This window comes from Anomaloglossus baeobatrachus, chromosome 3, assembly GCF_048569485.1.
Source record: "Anomaloglossus baeobatrachus isolate aAnoBae1 chromosome 3, aAnoBae1.hap1, whole genome shotgun sequence".
In the NCBI taxonomy this organism is placed as follows: Eukaryota; Metazoa; Chordata; class Amphibia; order Anura; family Aromobatidae; genus Anomaloglossus; species Anomaloglossus baeobatrachus.
In genome coordinates this window covers 480,296,460-480,318,306 of record NC_134355.1, presented here as the reverse complement: position 1 = coordinate 480,318,306, position 21,847 = coordinate 480,296,460, and the positions used below count along the sequence as shown (strand labels likewise).

General features: G+C 38.7%; 1 protein-coding gene across 3 annotated transcripts in view; it reads left to right on the top strand.

The window, feature by feature from the left end:
• The window catches only part of NLGN1 (neuroligin 1), a 763,952-nt gene that overhangs the window by 672,875 nt on the left and 69,230 nt on the right, over nucleotides 1-21,847 (top strand). For all 3 annotated transcript variants that reach the window (XM_075340613.1, XM_075340615.1, XM_075340614.1), the window contains one exon: nucleotides 21,303-21,515. In XM_075340613.1, the coding sequence (XP_075196728.1) occupies nucleotides 21,303-21,515 (213 nt within the window). The remainder of the gene's footprint in view (nucleotides 1-21,302; nucleotides 21,516-21,847) is intronic.

Here is a 21,847-nt window from a genome sequence, read left to right as displayed (position 1 = left end):
TATAATCCAGTGGTGGCTTACCGGGGAGGTGGTGTGACAGCGGTGATGGAGCGAGGTCACCAGAGGCAGGGGTGGTGCTGGAGTATGATGATGCTGCGGGCAGCATAGAGGAGGGACCAGATGCTCTCTGTGGGCCGCAGCCCTGTGCTATGGCAATCGGTGCTGCTCTGTGCTGGGGCAACCGGCAACCGGTGCTGCTCTATGCTAGGACAGCCGGTGCTACTCTGTGCTGGTGTTCGCTGCAAGCGGTGCAGAGAAGTGAACAGATGCTCTCTGCAAGCTGCAGCCCTGTGCTGGGGCAGTCAGTGCTGATCTGTGCTGGTGCCCACAGTGGGCGGTGAGGCACTAGCCATTCTAAAGATGTTGGCGGTGCGGGCTTCACAGAAATGATGGGCAGAATCTGCATGGGCAGATGAGAATGAACCATCCATAAAAAGCACATTCTACCTATTGTGTCTTTCCTATTTTCTTAAATATTTTAATCTTGTGAGCCGGACCCACACTAATCCTGTAACTGGTGTACTATGTTTTACGTTGTAATGTCTATACAATTGAGCGAGGACATGCACAGCCAATAAAGTGTTGCAGAATATGTTGGCACCATAAAAATAAAATTATTATTATTAATGTGATTATGTTTAAGAATCTGTACTATTTGTCAAGTGGCAGTTGTATCTCAAAAGAATTTCATTAAGAGCACTTTAATTCAGTTCTAGAAAATATCTAATTTCAAGATTTCATCTGTTAATAAAGGTCATAGGCCCATATTTTCTGGTAATATAGGAAAGAATAGTCTAGACTACTCCTGGTATTTCACTGATAGGAAAGTTTTATAGTGTGCGCAGTATCCAAAAGGTCAATGAACGAGTCTTTCTAAGCTTCATAAAAAATAAATTCAATAAAGTTATAGTATATTACCTATGTTCCAAGCGTCACCCTTCTGCATGTATCACATACTGTATATCACAAAAATTGTCTACCTGACATTATCCCTAAGGTCATGTGAAGTCAGAATAAGCACAGTCAATTTATGACATTTTAAAATTTATGACAACAAAATTTTAAAGTTCCAGCTTTTTTATGCGTAACATTCCATTATTATGTTAATTTAGGTGGCTTTTTCATTGGTGTTATTTTTTTTTATGTATTTTGTAAATACATTTTATATTCCAGAAAACGCTCTGTGTAATTCCAGCCTAAAGGAAAGATTTTCTTTTCCTATTGGAAGTCATGGTAATGCCTGAAGGTTTGCCCACTTAGCTTTACAAGTGACTAATCTCTTGTATTAAAAGATTAGTAAACTGTGAATGTCAAGGGGATTTGATCTGAAGACTGTTTATTAATAAGATTACTTTGTGTGCGTAGATAAGACCACCTTGCAAGTGATTTTACCTTTCATCTAAGGATTTCTTCTATACCAGGAGTCACTTATGTGGGTTTTTTTTTTGTTTGCTATCTTCATTTTTACAAGTTTTAATAATATAAACTCTTTAGTTTTTTAGATGAGGAACTAAACAGGATTTATATTTATACTACAGACCTTCCGTGGCACAAAATAAAATTACTTGCATTTAAGATGTAACAAGTACCAAACTTACATTCATTGTTTATCAACATCAACACAAGCAAACCTTGTAATATAGTGTTTGTGATATGCTTTCTCTTTCCTTATATGTATATACATGGACTGTGTGCATATGTAGGTATATAAAATAAAGAACTGCAGCACTCCTGGGGTGAAATTGTGAAAAAAACTGTGGTCTTTATTCATCCGTGCATGTGCGACGTTATGGCTCTTTCCTCAAGGCTACAGTTTGAAGAGCCAAAACAATGCACATACATGGGTGAATAAAAGCCAACTTTTTTCACTATCTCATGTCTGGTGTGCTGCTGTTTTTGCAATACGTATATAAAAGATACTGGTTTGGCATTCTGAGGCTTCACCTGCTTAGCAATAGATAGATAGATAGATAGATAGATAGATAGAGATAGATGATAGATAGAGATGTAGAGATGTGTAATTAAGAGAGGTAGATCTGAGATGTATCAAGACAAGCATTGAATCTAGATCTGCCCTGGTCAAACCCCACCTGCAATACCGTGTACAGTTCTGGGTGCCCCAATTCAAGAAAGACATCGATATATTGGAGCAAGTCCAGAGAAGATCAACCAAGATGGTAGAAGGTCTGCAAACCATGTCATATGTAGACCAGCTAAAAAAACTAGGGAGGTTTAGTTTGCAAAATAGAAGGATGAGAGGAGACTTAATAGCGGTCTACAAATATGTGAAAGAATGTCACAGTGCAGAGGGAACTACCCTATTCTCATTAGCTTAAGGACAAGAAGAAGAAGAAATGGGACAAAACCAACAGGAAGGAGATTCAGATTAGACATTAGGAAAAACTTTCTGACAGTGAGGGCAGTCAGGGAGTGGAACAAGCTACAATGGGAGGTATTGAGGACAGTCAGAGAGTGGAACAGAGAGTGCAACAGGCTACCTCGGGCGGTAGTGAGGATAATCAGAGAGTGAAACAGGCTACCACGGAAGGTAGTAAGGGCAGAGAGGGGAACAGGCTACCTCGTGTGATAGTGAGGACAGTCAAAGAGAGTAACAGGCTACCTCGGGAGCTAGTGAGCTCTCTATCAATGGAAATCTTCAAGCTGAAGCTGGATAAATATATAGCTACGATGATTTAAGAAAACCTGCACTCTCAGGGGGGTTAGACTTGATGTCCCTTTCTAACTCAACCATTCAATGATTCTATGATTCTATGAGATAGATTAATAGATAGATACATGATATATTGAAAGATTGATAGATGAATAGATAAATACATAGGTAGATAGATGATACATAGATATATGAAAGGCAGATATATGACAGATAAATAGATAACAGATAGATAAATAGATAAATAAATAGATGGATAGACTGACTGATGGCCTACCTCGTCACGATGGTTACCGGATACACATCCTGTGGAGGAAGGACCTTCCCCTGTCAGCCGCTACTGAAAGGCAGCACGCTGGCCAATGAGAGGCAAGCAGCTCCTGCCTCTGACATCAGCGCGCTGGGAGCGGAAGATCCAGCATCGATCGCATTGGTTACCCAATACATGCAAGTTCAAGGAAGCCGGCGAGGGAACGGAAGGTAAGGTGAGCATAATATGTGTGTGTGCATGCGTGCGTATATGTTTGTGCGTGCTTGTGTGTGTTTGTGTGGACTGCAAGAGTGGGTTAGAGCGTGGTGGATGTATGGAACCAGAAGTTTGTGCCGTGAGTATTTTGCTCGTATAGCAAGTCTTTCTCGTAAACCGAGTTACAAATTTACAGAAAGCTTTGCTCGTTAGGCGAAATACTCGCTAACTGGGTTACTCATTAAGCAAGGTTCCACTGTATAAGGATATTTCAGTGTCAGACTGGGGACAGCGGTCAAGGAACCGCGAGTATGTGATATGCAGACTCCCGGACAGAATTCAACTAGACTGTTTACGGTGCGCTGAATGCAATTGTATTCCATGAGGACTGTAACCGTCTGGTGGGATTCTGGCTGGTAAAATGCATATTACTTACTTGCGGTCACATGTTCCTGGCGCTGCCGCCTGGGAATCCTCACAGCTCACAGTGCATACAATTTGAGGATTCATAACTCTGCAGTATGATGGATTAGACTGGACAACCATTTTAAGCATCTGGTTTGTCTATCACCACTACAGAAAGATAGAAAGTTAATGCAAAATCTGTTAACAAAACTACTACTATGATTGCAGCAATGGCCAAAACTGCTATCATACTCCTGTTCAGAAAAGAAAGTCAAGCCACATTTGAATATAGCTATTCAGCCATGACATCACATGGACAGTGACTGTATGATCAGATTGTCACTTGTTATGTATGATGTTGATGTGTCAGTATGTCAGAAGCACATCATTTTTGTTGCATTGGGGCAGGGGTCGGGAACCTATGGCTCACAAGACAGGTGTTGCTTTTTTGATGCCTGCAGCTAGCTCACAGACAAATCTTCCGGTTTGTAAGATGAACTTTTTTTGGGGGGGAAGGAGGTGCATCTAACAAAGTGCATATGACTTACCGGGGCAACAGTGGTGGCTCAGGGTCGACGATACTGAGGACTCGTGGGGTGTCGCAGTGGCAGGTGCCATTGATCTGTGAGCTGCTCTGAATCTCTTGTAGTTGATGAGATCAACTTCAACAAAATGGCTGCAGAGGTGGTGCGTGTGCAGATAGGACTCTGCGGTCATTTTCTTAAAGTCCATCTCATCAATTTGTGCACACACCGTGGCCATTTTCTTGATGTCGCTCTCGTCAACTGCAGGAGATTAAAAGCAGCACGCCAGCAGATCAATGGTGCCCACTGCTGTGACACTCCACGGGCCCGCAGCAGTATCACTGACCCTCTGCACACTGACCCTCCTAAGTCACGACACCCCCTCCTCTAGCCCGCAGCATCGCCTACCCTGCCTCCTGGGACCTTTTGAGCTACTCCACCCGCCGCTGGTTTCCCCTGGTGAGTATGACTCTCACGGAATTACATTTTAAAATATGTGGCGTTCATGGCTCTCTCAGCCAAAAAGGTTCCCGGCCCCTGCATTAGGTTTACAATTTAATAGGCAACTCATTCAAAATAATATATTAGAATTAAATGTCATAATACAACCCCGTCACCCACCTCTCCTGTATGTGGCATGTAATCTGAGTATATCCATTCAGTGGAACTGATAAATCACTTGCTTGGATATTAAAACCAATTATATAAATATATTAAAGAAGTATAAAATGCCTTTTCAGGTTCTAATTATTGTGAAATAAAAGTGACTATAAAGGTTACGGATGAGCCCTGCGGGAAGCTGAGCGCTATAGGATATACTCTATTAGATATGGGGCTGCCAAATCTACTGTCACTTTTCCCGCAGTTCATGCTGAGCTGATTACTTCATTCCTGACCTGAGGACACAACCTGTTTGCGAGTGAGAATTAATATGAGATGGTAGATCTGTCTTTATGAGCACACAATGACAAGTGTGTGGAATGAGTTCTGCTTCTCTGCAACAAGGACACTGATGCACTGTTGTTCTTTGATTTGCTGGAAAGGTCAAAGCTCAACTTCAATTGCCAAGACATCTATGAACCATGTTTCCCCCAAATAACATAATTATAATCATAAAAATAGCACTTGCAGTCAGTTGTCAGATGCTTCTAGTCCTTTTATTCTTTACTTATAAGCCATAAAATCTGAAAGGTACAAGCTCTATATCCGCCACTGATTGTAACTTGTCTATATATTTCTTTTAGAGAAAGCAGAAGATTATATATTAAAGTAATAATGCAAAATAAATAATTCAGTGATCGCTTTGACCTTTGCATAAAGGAATGTTCTAGATAGAAAAGATATATACAGTACATATAACCTATATTAATACAATATGTATTCTCTTAGCCTAGCTATGACAAGTGTGCAAAGCTGTCAACTGTATTTTAGTGGTGATCCATTAGTGAGATGAAGTAAGCATTTTGAAGGTTGTCTGAAGGTCACAGTGGTTGCAAGCAAGCTGATAGCAAAGGCATGGTTGCGATAGTTATGTTTTCTGCTAAAATGTTTTTTCTTTTGCTTCATTCTTATATAACAGTTCTGGTCAAAAAGGACTAAGGTGCATGCAGCTTGTTTTACCCCAAAAATATAGTGCTGTTGTTATTTTTATATACCCTTTTCTATAGTTTAATATGGTTACATGTCTTTTAGGTTTATATTTACTTGGATGGGCAAAGTTTAGATTTGTATGCTAGGGCTATTTAATATGAAACCTCATTGAGGTGTACTATCATGAGTGTGTTCTGCTCTGATAAGTCTTGGATCAGAGGTCAACCGCTTCAGCCACAGGGCGTTTTCCGTTTTTCCGGGGTTTTTTTTGCTCACTTTCTTCCGAGAGCCGTAACTTTTTTATTTTTCTGTCAATCTTGCGCCATATGAGGGCTTGTTTTTTGCAGGACGAGTTGTACTTTTAAATGAAACAATAATTTTTACCATATAGTGTACTGAAAAACAGCAAAAAAATTCCAAATGTGGAAAACCTGCAAAAAAAGTGTGATCGCACATTAGTTTTTGGGATATTTTATTCACCATGTTCACTATATGGTAAAACTGATGTGTCGTTGTGATGCCTGAGGTCGGTGCGCGTTTGTAGACACCAAACATGTATAGCTTTACTTCTATCGGAGGGGTTAAAAAAAAATCCTATAAAAGTGGCGCACGTTTTGTGCCATTTTCCAAAACCCATAGAGTTTTCATTTTTTGGGATCTATGGATCAGTGACAGCTTATTTTTTGCTTCTCAAGCTGACATTTCTAATGGTACATTTTTTGCACAGATGTTACGTTTTTATCGCCTGTTATTGCATTTTGCGCAAAACTTGCGGTGACTAAAAAACGAAATTTTGGCGTTTGGAATTTTTTTTCCGCTATACCTTTTACCGATCAGTTTAATTGATTTTACATTTTGATAGATCAGGCATTTCTGAATGTGGTGATACTAAATATGTGTATATTTTTTATTTTTTTGACCCTTTAAAGGGAACCTGTCAGCAGAAATGTCCCCTAAAACCTAACAGATTCCCCCTCTGCAGCTCCTGGGCTGCATTCTAGAAAGGTCCCTGTTATGATTGTGCCCACTTTCTGACCAAAAAAAAGTGTTTATAAAGTTGTACCTTTTTGGCTTCGGATTCGGTAAATCTGACACGGGGGCGGGCTGCCTGATGGCCGTTATTCTGCCCCCTGGTCCTCTATGCCGCCCCCATCACTGATTTCCATACTTCTGGACGCCGCCCACTGCTCCAGCCATCCCCGCGCATGCCCAGTGCCAGTCTCACGGGACTGAGCAGTGTGACCGCTGGTGACGTGTGCGCAGGCAAGTGATTATGGACGGGACTGTGACTGTTATCAGCAAGTACCCGCCCATAATCTCGTGAGCGCGCAAACCTCTCCAGCGGTCACACTGTGCTCAGTGTAGATGCTAGACTGTATGGGCTGCTTCCAGGGATGACGTCCCTTTGTCATGTGATAGTATTTTGAACACGCCCCTATCACATGACAAAGGGACGTCATCCCTGGAAGCAGCCCATACAGTCTAGCATCTACACTGAGCACAGTGTGACCGCTGGAGAGGTTTGCGCGCTCACGAGATTATGGGCGGGTACTTGCTGATAACAGTCACAGTCCCGTCCATAATCACTTGCCTGCGCACACGTCACCAGCGGTCACACTGCTCAGTCCCGTGAGACTGGCACTGGGCATGCGCGGGGATGGCTGGAGCAGTGGGCGGCGTCCAGAAGTATGGAAATCAGCGATGGGGGCGGCATACAGGACCAGGGGGCAGAATAACGGCCATCAGGCAGCCCGCCCCCGTGTCAGATTTACCGAATCCTAAGCCAAAAAGGTACAACTTTATAAACACTTTTTTTTGGTCAGAAAGTGGGCACAATCATAACAGGGACCTTTCTAGAATGCAGCCCAGGAGCTGCAGAGGGGGAATCTGTTAGGTTTTAGGGGACATTTCTGCTGACAGGTTCCCTTTAATTTTCAGTGGGGTGAAAGGAGGGTGATTTGAACTTTTAGGTTTTTGTAAGATTTTTAAAACTTTTTTTTACTTTTTTTTTATTTTACTAGTTTCCCTAGGGGAGTATAAGGATGAGTAATCTGATAGCTCAACCACATCTGCAGATCTCAGCTACAGAGCTGAGAACTGCAGATATGCTGCTTTACTCTCAATACCAGAACTATGCTGGCACTGAGTGACTCATGTTAGCTACAGGCATCATCACATGACCCTGTGCTACCATGGCAAGCACCGGAAGTCATGTGATCACTCACGTGACTTCCGGTGGGGGCGGCAGTAAGTAAAAGTAATGACCGTGCGCATATGCATCTTGCTGCCAGATTTTGGCAGCGAGATGTAAGGGTTTAAAAGTTGTAGGTGGAATGCGATATATCCGTCATGGGTCGTGAAGGGGTTAACAACGCCTTATTGCTCGCAGATCTACTAATTGAATTTAAGTGAACTTTACTTTCTTTTTAATGCTGTTGGGGTTAAAGACTCTTTCCTATTGACTGTCCTTTGAAGAATTAAACCCAGGTGTAGCTCTTTTGTGACCACTCTCGTTCGCTATAAAAATTCATGTGTCTTACCACCTGACATCAGTTAAATAATCTCACTCTTAAGCTGCCCACTTTGGAAAGAGCAAGTTTCTGGAAGAAGCTGAGGAGTTGTGACTATTGCAGCTGTGGTGTTTTGCTGCATTGAATACATTTGAAGTGTTTTCCTTTTGGTGAATTTTTCATTCTGTGTGTCTCCTTTACCTGTTGTATTATAGTGGTGAGAGTAGTGCACTCACATGGCTTGTCACTTGTCAGGGTGAGTTCAGGGCAAGCAAGGGCCTAGGCATGTGATTGTCACAGGGGGAAGGACCTGTAAAGGGACGTTAGGAAGATTAGGGTACAGACTCAGGTGAGTTGCATGATGTTTCCCCTCTCCCATCTTCCTTTCACCAGGGCCTTTCTTCTATATCATCCCCATTATCACCCTTGTGTTGCACTGCAAGATGAGTGTCTGTAGATTCTGGTGTAACACATACTGTACTTTACCACTTGGAAGATAATGTGGTGTTTTATCTCTTGGGATATTGTGAAGAAAAAATACTGGCTTGATCCATAGCATGCCATGCTAAAAAGCTGTTCTGCTTATGGAGCAATGCTTCCAAGGGAGAATACATTTCCTCGTGGAGGCATCATAAGCTGATGCCAATCAGGATATTATATGCCCATGTATGAATACTATTCACATGATATTGCTATGTGCTTGAGCACTAGGAAATACTCTAGTAAAATCTGAATGGGCAGATATTTAAAACCCCGTTACAGATGTCGCTATGTAAGCTGGCATTGCAGAAAAGAACAAATGCCACATTCATAACTGACATTAATATTCGGTGTTGCTACAAAGTCTACAAGCCAGCTGTTAAATCAGGCAGAACAACGGAAAGGAGCAGGTTTGGCCCAAAAGCAAAGATGACAATATTTACTGCACAATATCTGCAGACTTTTGGCTGGTAAGACCTTACTTTTGATTTACTAGCTGAAAATCTGAAAATAAAAATTAAAAAGGTTTAAATTGAAAACATCAAATTCCTTAATTGTGTTTGTCCAGTTAATTGTAAAAATCATAAACAAGAGAACATTATTTTCCTGCTGTATTAAATTACTTCGTTATCAGAAAGCGGTTGGTCTTAAAAGTCTTAGAAATGTTAAACCACTAATTGAAATGTTATCGGCTTAATATTTAGCAGAAGTTCTCAGACATAAAAATGGGACTTCCATATTTATTATTCTGAGTTAATTAAAAATATTATTATTTTTCCATGTAAAAATTGTTACAGCCTTTTCTTAATTTGTGGTGTGTATGTATATATATATATATATATATATATATATATATATATATTTACACACGTGTATATATATATATATATATATATATATATATACCGCTCTAAAAAATAATGGGAACACTAAAAACACTAAAATACCATTGTGTTGGATAAGTGAGAACAAGGAGAACAGACAGAGTGTGATGCAAAATAACACGATTTATTAAAGCACAGGACTGGCACAAAAGGAGATGAGCGGCAACATCAGAGGCATGTGTGTGACAAAGATTATATAACATACAATATGATGTCATTTAGCAACCATGGTAATATAAACATGGAATGCTTATCGCCCACTTCTGACACCTCGTAGGTCACGTAATCTCCGTGACATTCTTGTCCGGAGTCATTACATTCCACGTCAGCCTAGTACTTTCCTGGACCTTGGTAGCCCCTTAGAGGGCTGTTTTCCCTGCGGCCACTGTCTGGCCTGCAGCAATGTTCTTCGCACCTCTTCCTTCACCTCTGCTGACGGAGGCCGTAATTATGACATACGGCACTACATCTCATGCGGCACCAGCAACGTGATTTATTATGCCACATGCGGGTGCCGCATGATATATGTAGGTCTCACCAGCAGAGAATTACGCAAACGTGTGAGGGAACATGTGAGGGACATTGCTGCGGCCCGGACGGTGGTTGATACTTCCAGCCTTAAGACCCTTCCACGTCACTTTCGTGCCTTCCATGCATGTGATCCAAGATCCCTGCTTGTTAGGGGTATTGATGTTATCCATGGGGGCGCAAGGGGAGGGAATGTACGTAAAATTCTAGCTCAACGTGAAACCCGCTGGATTTATACTTTGGGAACTCTGTCCCCTGGGGGGTTAAATGAACACCTTAGCTTTGCACCATTTTTGTGATAAGCGCTGTCTTTCTCTTGTCTCCCTGGTTTTAAGTGCCTCGGTTTTAATCATATACTTTTTTGTTTTTAATTTCAGTAACAAAAAAATTTTTTGGCACTTCCTTAGGAGCGCTGAATACCTCTGCATGGCATTCACTTATATTTCATATGACTGGGACCACGGATCTGGACTCATTTTCAAGAACAAAGATCATCTGCACTGTATTTTATGTCCGTGTGATCTATTCTACCTTTTTCTTATGCCCCCTCCCTGGTCCCTCCCCTCTGAGTCTGTCAGCTGCATCTCCGGGTATACTTTCCGGTCTCCTCTGCATCTTTAATCGCCTCTGCGCATGCGCTGGATGTGAGTGACGCGTCTTCATTCCCGCGCATGCGCATACTGTTCCGATGGGCGTTGATTGCCAGAGGTTCCGGAGCCCGGGACTTCCTGTGATGCGGTCTGTACTGACGTCGGTGGGGGAGTGACTGGGGAGGTCTGGTGCCATGCTTAAAAGCATGTCTCACTCACAGCGTTGTTATCCCCTTGATGAAATGATCATACCTTTTGGATCGTGAAACGTATGCGTCGGGGTCTCCAGGGGGACCTCTTTGCTGCTACTCACAGGCTGTGTGTGTTCATGGGTATGCCCTTCCTCCATTTTAGGTTTGCGCCCACTATTTTATACCTTATGTCTGACCTATGATTTTTGTCATTGCTACCTGGTCTATGCAATGCAATTGCAACTTGTTTTCCTATTATAACATCATTGTTTGTGCCATTATGGGTCATGTTTGATGCATACGCAGTGTGGGATTATTATATTCATATTACAGTCCATGACTCCTGCTTTATTTATGCGTATTGGCATTTATCATACATCTGCCTTACTATGATCTCCCCATAAGCACTCATGTTCTATCTTGTGCAAATTGCTATGTGATACTTTACCATGGGCTCTGTGTTGATGGCTCTAGTTTTGTCTGATGCATGATTAATGTGGGGCACTGATTTTGTGCTTATATCATTCACTCCACTTATCGTTGTATCTGGCTGTTACTGTATATGTATATTGGCCATATTTATATACTCATTTTGCCATCTCCACAGCATTCCATGTTTATATTACCATGGTTGCTAAATGACATCATATTGTATGTTATATAATCTTTGTCACACACATGCCTCTGATGTTGCCGCTCATCTCCTTTTGTGCCAGTCCTGTGCTTTAATAAATCGTGTTATTTTGCATCACACTCTGTCTGTTCTCCTTGTTCTCATATGCTTTGAGTGTGCCATGTAGGAAGGTGTACTATGTTTTCCTTTTCCTACCTGTATTGTGTGGCTGCTTGCCTTCTAATGTGTTGGATAAGTGTACCCTTTATTCTTTTGAGCAGTGTATATACAATATATATATATATATATATATATATATGTCTGTGGCTTTAGTTATTTTACATTCCACCCTGGTTAAAGAACACTGCAGACATTATGCCCCCAGTGCAAGGCTTGAGGGGGCATATGCAATACAGTAGTACTTTTGTGTCATGCACCATCCCCAGCCTTATTCTAGTCATAACACGGTTAGAACCATATAATAGTGAGGCAGATCAGTGCAACTTGTGCTGCCACACAGGAATCCAAGGGTTAACGGGGTCCACTTCTAACTCCAAAGCAAGTGATATTTTCCATTATGAGGAGTTTTTGGTCTGCAGAGGACAAATATAAGATTTTTGCATAGTGGCCATCTTCTCTGAGGGCATGCCCAGAGGCCTACATAACAAAAAAAAAACTTAACACTTTTCCTGCCAGGGATGTATCTCAAGTTTTTTCTGGGTGACAATTCAGCAACCCAGGATGTATTAGATATATCATAACCATTACATCTTAGCCAAGATTGTTTGTAGTTACGATCCAGCCAGAGGCGGACATATCACTAGGGCAACTTGGGCCCAAGAGGTGGGGGGCCCATTTCTACCTACAAAGCAGGTGCAATTTAGCATTTTTATGAGCTCTTGGGCTATAAATGGACCATATAGAGTTCTTGCACAGGGGCCCTTCTCTGTCTGTATCTGCCAATGGATCCAGCCCAAGATGTCAGGGATTAAAGTGGGAGCTGCAGATGTCTGCAGCAGGCACTACTGACTTTCACTTCAAATTGTAATTTCTTAGGATGGGTCATACAGTGGTGTTTCTGTTGTCAGCTTATACAGTTCTCAGCTGCAATCCAGATTGGGATATATCCTTCAAAAATGTACTCCCTATTGCAGCCAATGTACAGTAAAAGAGAGGTGATGTGTGATCTTCTGCTGCATCTGGATGACAGCAGGTGCATATCCTATGTGCAAAGAAACTAAATTAAGTAAAATAAAAATAATATGGAAAAAAATTAAATAGTTATTTTTTTTCTTTCAAGTCCTTTATTGGTGAGAAAATAAAAATAAAGAAACTACACAAATTTGGTATCTCAATGTCTGCAATAGTATATCTTGTCCATTATTCCATGGAGGTATGATATAATTGATTATAGCTTGTGGCAGTAGTAGTCAGTACCTGGGGCATCAGAGATCAGGGGTTACCAGTTGAGAACAATTTGTATGGCAGAGTCAATTTTCATCTCCAGAGTTACTGGTATTTCCTGCAGATTGTAAGCTCTGATGGGCAGCAGCAGTGGCTCAACTTGAAGCTTATGGGCCCCAATGCAAAAGCTGCAATGGGTCTCCCAGTTATTGCAATTCTGTAATATGATTATACTTTTTACATAGGCTAAAGGGAGTTTTGGGGCATCATGGGCTCCAATGCCCAACCCAGGTGCAATTGCTACCACTGCACCACTTGTAGTTACACCCTTTGTCAGTAGGGTCTTTTCTATCTTATCAAGTGTAAGCTGTTAAGGTCAGCAAGGTCCTCTCTCTCTTGTAAAGCATAAGCTCTTATGGTCAGCGAGGTCCTTACCCAACTATAAAGTGTAAGTTGTTATGCTCAGCATGGTTCTCACTGTCCTATGAAATGTAAGCTCTTATGGTCAGCAGGGCCCGATCTCTCCCTCTTGCATTTTGTGTAAGCTCTTAAGGTCAGCATAAGTCTTAACCCCAATAACACTCACACTTTATAGGTTAAATCGAGAGAGGGCTCCTCGATCGCTCTCCCATGTTGCATGTTAGCTCTTATAGTCACCGAGGGTCTTTATCTATCTCTCTCTCTTCTCTACCCTACATGTATTTTCCAAACAATTATAAGCTTTCCAGTATTGCAAATTGCGCATCTATTCTACAAGAGTAAAAACTTATGGGAAATTTGATGAATTTGAAAAGATCTGCTCATCTATATTAAATAATGATAATTTCTAAATAAACTATAGATATTTGCATCAGTTTGTCTTTAACAACCCAAACGATAAAATAATTACACTATTATTGCACCTAGTATACACAATAAAAGTGTATGTTTGAATCACTGTTTTTATATGAGGGTTTTTTTTCACAAATGATGAAAGAAAAAGCAATCAACACTACACATAGATCCTAAATTGATATAATTAAAAATGACAACTCATGTTCCCAAAAATAAACACCCTCATACAACTCCATGAACAGAAAAACAAAAAGGTTATGTTTGGCAACACATCATGCTTTTGTTTTTTTAGCAGGTATTTTTTTCTGCAAACATATTAAAATATAAATAAAACCATCAATTTTGATTCTACTTAGTCACTCTGACAATAATATCATGTTAATATGTCACTTATGCCACACAGTAAACGTAAAAAAATATATATTGAAATTCGGAAAAATTAGCAATTCTTTCCTTTTTGCAATCTGATTCACATTAATTTAATAACTTTCCTGTCTTCAAGCTACATTGATAACTAGAACCCTAGAAAAATGTCTTGATGGGTATCATTTCCAAAATGGCAACACTTCTGTGGAATGTCTGGGTCTCTGCAAATGCATTCTGGTGACAGAAAATTATTTCAGCCAAATTTGTACCCTGAATGATGCTCCTTACCTTCTAACCTTCTGAGTCTTGACCTGTCCCCAAACAGTAATGTTCAACCACATGAACGGTATTGTTTACTTGGGAGAAATATAAATTGTAGGATATAACAATAAAGTAATAAATAGGATATATTTTTTTCTTATGAAAATGAAACATTTTATATGTAAATTTAATAATATTGAATAAAACGTCATTATTGATATTCACAAGCCAATGGTAAAAAAAATCTTTCAAACATCCGTGTGAAAAAAATGTTTACTACACCCCTAGATGCATTTATTGAGTATTCAGTTTCTAAAATGTGGTCACTTTTGGGAGGTTTTCTCTATTCTTTTACACTAGGGTTTCTGCAAATATAATATTGCGAATGAAAACCAACCTAGCAAAGTTTACACTGCAATTGCCAAATGGCACTGCTTCCCTTCTGCAGTGAGCTGGAGTAAAAAAGTGCAATCTGGGGTTTTATCCGAGAAAGATGATTTAAAAATTTTTTGGAAATGCTCAACTCAGACATGACCAAAATGATGGTTGCAGCAGCCCCACGAATGTAACAGCAAACACCAGAACAATGGGTATGATTGCGCCTTTGTATGGGCAAAACATCTAGGAGTAGGTCAATAGTGATTTATTTCTATGCATTTCAGATGCATATATATCTCCTTCCTCAGGAGACATATATATGCTTTTCCTGAAGTAAGAGAGGGTTCTCTCTGAAACGTGGAGAAATAAATCATTGTTGACCTACTCCTAGATGTTTCTCTGACTATGGCAGCGTGTCAAGCAGAGCCAGTCTTCTCTTGGTGTTTACTACTTCCTTTTTGAGATATGCTGTGTGCCCAAACAGAAGAATAAGACCACCTCGAGATTGGTGAATTAGTTATCCCTAATTTGGTAACAAGTGAGAGGAATTTTTCTCTTATCACTTTGACATAATATTGCATAAAGGTGCTTGCATTTATAAACTGCTGAGTGGGATTTGTCTATATTTCGAAAGTAGGTAATATGATGTACCATTAACTTTTTATTTCATAAATTAGATTTTATTTGCAACTATCAAGTGTGAAAATTGTACTAGCTAAAAAAAGACACAAATTATCGTATAACCCCAGGCAATGAAATGGCTAATAGATATTAACATCTTCAGTGGCAATTTTATTTTACTTAAATTCATGAATTTTTGGCTAAAAATAGGTTGCCCTTACATTTCATTAATGGAAGGTTTCCCTACTATAGACTTTTCTGTTAAACTGTCTATTATAGGCTGCAGAATGAGTTTATTACTAATCCATCAATCAGTCTATCCTAACAGAGTTTCCGACTCTTTTATCTGTCTTTTACTGATATTCTTTCAGCTAATTTATCTTCACATAAAAGTTTAACCCTTCTTTAATGTGTTTATAAATCTGCTTAGCAGAGCACAAAAAAAGAACAGAGAAAAGAGTTACAAACTCATCATCAGAAGGAGCTCATTGACCTATTCTTCGTTTATGTCAATGTGCAGCTAGTAATGATGAGGGAAATTGTGAAAAAAAATCAAACTATTGAAAAAATATAATTAAACCCAATGAATTTTAGCACCAAAATACATGAATTTAACTAATTCCTCCCTCCTCCAGTGTCCATATCCTTTAACATTAGTGCTGGAGAGGGAGAAAGGTGTTAAAGCGCGCTACTGCCTAATGAATAAACTGTTGATATATTAAAATATTCTTCTTTTATTTCATAGGTCTATGCATTTCAGGGATCAAAGTCCCTTTCTTCAGGACAAAGGAAGAAAATCAACAACAACGATTGGTATTGTCGATTTTCTTCCTTTGTCCTGAAAAAGGGGACTTTGATCCCTGAAACGCATATACCTATGAGATAAATGAATATTTTAATATATCAACAGTTGATTCATTTGGCAGCAGCACAGCATTAACCCCTTTCTCCCTCTCCAGCACTGAAGCTCGTCACATGGGGCTGTGGCAGCTGCCATTATCTCAAGCTTTCATAGGGGTTGGCATTTTCACAACCCCAATAGATGAGTGTTATTTCATGCACACTTCGCTGTTATACCTGATAGGACGCTATTTTGTACTTTTTATCCTCACCCTCATATCCTTTAGCAGTTAAAGGATTGGGCAATTTTTCCTTCCTTTCTTTCAAGGGCCATAACCTTTTTCTATTACTGCCATATAGGAGCTTGTTTTTTTCAAGACAAGTTGTACTTTTTAATAACACTATGTATTTTGCCATGTAATGAACTGGAAAACTAAAGGAAAATTCGAAGTGACATAAAATTTAAAACAAAAATGCATATCCGCAATTGTTTTCTAAGTTTTAAATCCCTTGTACAATAAAAACTTGCATTTTTTTATGTAAATACAAAACCCCCCAGAAATTAATGAAAAAAAGTTCTAATAATATAATAATGAGTACTGCAACATTTAAATTTATTGTGCTATGGTAATCTTCTGGAAAAAGTATTTAATTCTCTATTGAGTTTCATTATACACTGTACACAAGTCGAGCCCGTCCGAGCGTCCAACTGGTCATTACGAGTACTGAGCATCCATGTGTAGTAGTGCTCACTCATCACTAATGGCATCCTAATGTTTTCATTGATAGCAGATTGTGAAATTTTCATACTTTTTAATTGTGGCAACAACAAAAAATGCAAATCTGGAGTTTGCATTTTTTTACGCTTTACTGTTTTACCGATCGCGTTTCTTAATATTATATTCTGATAGAATTATTATTTATAAATGCTACAATACCACGTGTTTTGTTTTTTAAAATTATTTTTCAAATCCTTATTTGTAATAGAAGAGGAGTTATTCCAATTTCCTTTTCATTTTTACTCCTCTTAGGAGACCTGAATGGAATACTGTATGACCACTTGTACTATGTTTAGCAACATTTCACTGTAGGCCAGCATCCATATGAGTACTATCATTAGCAGGCTCTAGTCTGTCATGGCAACCCGACAGCACTCTGAAATTGCATTGCGTGGGAGCTGATGGGCACTTAGAATGATCCGCTGTGTACTATAAATGCTGCTGTCAGAGAATGACAGGTTAAAAGCCATGGGCATAGCTCGACTGGTGGCTAAATTTGTCCAGGATGGGACAGGCGATGTTCTCAAATCTGTTCTAATCACACATTGCCAATGAATGCCATACATGTATGGTGCTTGTAATTATGGAGAGAAGGGAAAACCACAAGGATTAGAGTATCAGCTCAGTATGTTCTTTATGTATGACTTGAAGCTTGAGATTTTGCCAATGATCCAACTATGTAAACGACTGATATTCTACCATGCACCACTCTGTAGTCTGTGCAGGCTAGGTACAAGTCCTCACAATGTTGTTAAATCATCGAAAAGTTCAAATTCCAAGGCACCAGACATTCTCCTCTGATTAAATGCTACAGCATACTTATCGCGAGTAAAATGCAATGTTTTGGCTGCATAGGGTTTTATTCATTGTACATTGTACAACTCTGTTCATTTATGGCTTGACAAAGGCCCTATGTGGCCAAAACATTGCATGTTACTTAATTTACGTATGATGTAACCAAATAATGCAATTAATCAGAGCAGAATGTTTTGTGCCTTGGAATTTGGATTTTTGCATATCCAGCTGGGAACCTGTACAGGAAAAACTCTGTGATTATAAGATTACTCTTTCAGACCATTTTTTTATTTCTGTATTCACAAAATATACTGCTCAAACAAATAAAGGGAACACTTATACATCACAATGGTATATTAGTGTTCCCTTTATTATTTTGAGCAGTATATTTCTTAAGAATTATATTGCACAGCCTGTTAAAGCTCATAACCTATACATAAGTCAAACAAATAATCAGCTGCACTCTGAGATTGTAAGAGATACAAACATTGAATAAAGGAATTTGGAGATGCATTACGGCTAAGGAAATCAATTTAAAAATTGGGACACCACATAAAAGAGACCAATTTTATGGAGCCCTGGAGCCAGCATCAAAGTGTATCTCTTTTTTTCTGGGTCCCAGCCTAAAATTCCTCTATTAATCAGATACGCCTCTATGCTGACTGTTGGGCTCACAAAAAAATGGCCTTGGCCTTTTAATGCGCTAAATGTCTCAAGTTTTTTTATTCATTTTCTTAGACGTAGTGCATGTCCAAATTCCTATATTCAATATTTGCATGCCATAGCAATTCAGAGTGCAGCTGTCTATTTGTTAGATTACTGTATGTTTCATGCCCCGTAAGCACCTGTTCACACTTGTCTGTCATTAACTGGCATCAGTTTTTCATTCATAAGTCAGTCAGACATTATGCATGTTTCATAGTGGTTGTATTTACTTGGTTCTATAATCCCAGTAAACAGATTTTTTTATTCAGTATGAGGCGGCTAAATTCAACTTCACGTGGTTCTCAGATGTTTTTAACATATTGTTGAGGCATTTTCGGTTCTGAATAGATTTATGTGGCAATAATTCAGATTTATCATGCAATATTTCTACTATTTTATCAGTATTATTTTCTGTTTATATTATTTTTAGCACTGCTCTCAGTTTAATAGTTGCATAAATATACAGTTTCTTATGAGCTTACTCAAAGAGGACAAAATCTATGAAGATGACACATACAATTCATGGTACACACACCATTATACCTTATATTGACAATAAACGATAGTGGGTAACATAAGGCAAACTAATATAAAATATTTTGTTTATATAAAAGGAAATAAAACAACCAAAGAAGGAAATTAAAGTGCAAACTGTTGAAGAATCATAAACTATAAATGTTTTAGAAATTGTTCTCCTTAATTGACAGATTAAAGTACCAGATGGTCTAGAGTTTAAGAAAGTTTTCAATAAAACATAACTTTATTATAACATATAAACTTCCAGCATATTAGATTTGTTATTTATCTAAGATGTAGGATATATTATAGTGTAAGGAGGTAGAAAAAGAATCCGAAACTGGCCATTCCAAAAGCAATCGCCTTCATTGAAACACATATGTATATGTTACTATGGCAAATATGAGCAAATACGAGTAACAATAATTAGAAGAAACTGCTTTGGCTATATGAATCACACTTTACAAAGATTTTTTTTGCACCATTGATTAACGTTTTCCTAGAAAATAACTCCTCTGTATTGACAAGTATCAAGCATCCTAAAAATGCTGGCTGCAGATGGAGGTCTTTTCCTTTTGAAAAAATATTTTATTTTGGCTGAAAATCTTATACCATGTAGCAAAGGTCAACAATCATTTATGGTAGCAGAACCTTGCAAAAGGTTCATTTCCATCCATTTTTGCCAAGGAGCATTGCCTAGCCTACATATCTCTCCACATTACCTTGAAATTTTCCACAATAAAAATTTTGACCTCCTAGGATATTACCTAGGAACAGTATTGTAAAATTGATTGTTGCATTTGACCACTGGAATTTTAAGGTATTCACTAACATTCACATTTTGCTAATTACCATTGGACAAATGGCCATAGAATTTAAAACTATTTTGAACTATTGAAGTTGTTTTCAATCAGAATGAAAATACATAAGTTGTTTGTCACTATTGCAACATCACACATTTTCCCCAAAATTTACCATGTGTATCATTACATCATTGCTATTATTATAGGCATAGGAGGAATTAACTATCAATAGAAGTGTTATTAGATCATAACAAATTATCTTCACCTCTATAGTATTCATTTCCATACATTTGAGAACATTTTTAAAATCTTTTTACCTAGGTTATGCTTTTGGTGTGCCAATCTCGTAAAAAGGCCTGTTGATATAAATGCTCGGCACAGATTACCGTATTTTTTGTTATCCAAGAAAATCGGTCTGATTATGCTAATTACATTCTGATCAGACTAATGATAGTATGATCAGAGCTTGTTCAGAGTCTGATTCAATTTTCTTATATGTGGTGAAGGTAGAAAAGAAAATTCTCTATCTTCTCCATTCTGTTAAGCCATGAAAATGTTGTCCAAGCCCGGTCTGACTTTTTCACAGACCCATTGACTTGAATAGTCAAGTGCAATCCAATTTACTAAGGCAACTTGGGAATTCAGCAATTCTATTCCTCAGACAGACTTGTAAATAGGAGCTGGAAAGAAAAATCGCGCAAGATAGAGTCTTATCCAATCAAAATTAAAGAACAAACAACTCAGAGAAGCTCACCTTAAGCAGTTGTGCAGGTCACAACCACCATAAAAACGCCTGAAGGCCAATACAGAACCCACCTGGAGAGATAAACAATGGAAGGAAGGAAAGGGTTAATCTCCTGTGCCACCAAACCAATCCAGATGATATAGATAAAATATGTAAAGTCTATATTGAGGCAATGTGAGGCTTGAATATAGGCTCTATATAGACATTTCAGAGTGCATAATTCATATTTTATCTACATCATCTGGACTGGTTTGGTGGCACAGGAGATTAACCCTTTTCTTTCTTCCATTGTTTGTATCAGACAGACTTGGTCAGAAATAAATATCGGACTTGTGCACAACACTATATAAAAATATTGGTCTTAGTGCAATCTGATGTTTTGTCTGATCAAACTGGGACCAAAAATATGGTTGTCTGCACCTAGCCTAAGAACGAGTTTTGCAGCTACTTCTGAAAAAAGGCTAAATAGGATATGAACTATTTTGATGACAATATTATATATTATAGCTTTAATGTTTAGTGCATATTTTATATGGTGATTATTATTATCATGGTGGTTATTTTACAATACTTCTGTCATCCTTTACACATACTAATATTATATTCCATCCTGGTGTTCATGTCATTTCTCTCTGTTGGTAAATCAATTCAAGTCTGTCATTACAATTTTCTTATTCAATGACATATTTCTAAGATATTAACATTGTGAAGAATATGCTCAAAAATGAAATAAATGACATAAGTTTAAAATGGTTATTTAAAGTTAAACATTTCAGTAATGGTTGTTGTTTATTTCTGGACAGGTTTTCTAAGCACTGGCGATCAAGCTGCAAAGGGAAATTATGGCCTTCTAGATCTCATTCAAGCCTTACGTTGGACTAGTGAAAACATTGGATTCTTTGGTGGTGATCCTTTAAGAATAACAGTTTTTGGATCTGGTGCCGGTGCATCATGTGTCAATCTGTTGACTTTGTCCCATTATTCAGAAGGTAACCGTTGGAGCAATTCAACCAAAGGTATTATGCAGGTTGCAAATTTTGTCATTTTTGGTGTCTGCATGCGGCTGTGTGTGACTGTCCTCCGGCTTCAGAACAACTTCCAGTCACTATCACTTTTCCGTTGACATCATAGTGCGCAATTAAAGTGCTGCTGACTGGCTCATGACTGATGTGTTTATTATAAAACTCATAAGTGCAGTTTAGAAATTCTCGTACATCACAAATATATTTCTGCTTTGCTTGTCTTTTTTCTTAAAGGTGTGTTTTTTCATTTTTGGGGAAAATATCCTACCAACCAAAGAGAATGAGGTCAATTGTATTCTGTCATTCTTCAGTGGCAAGTTTAGCTT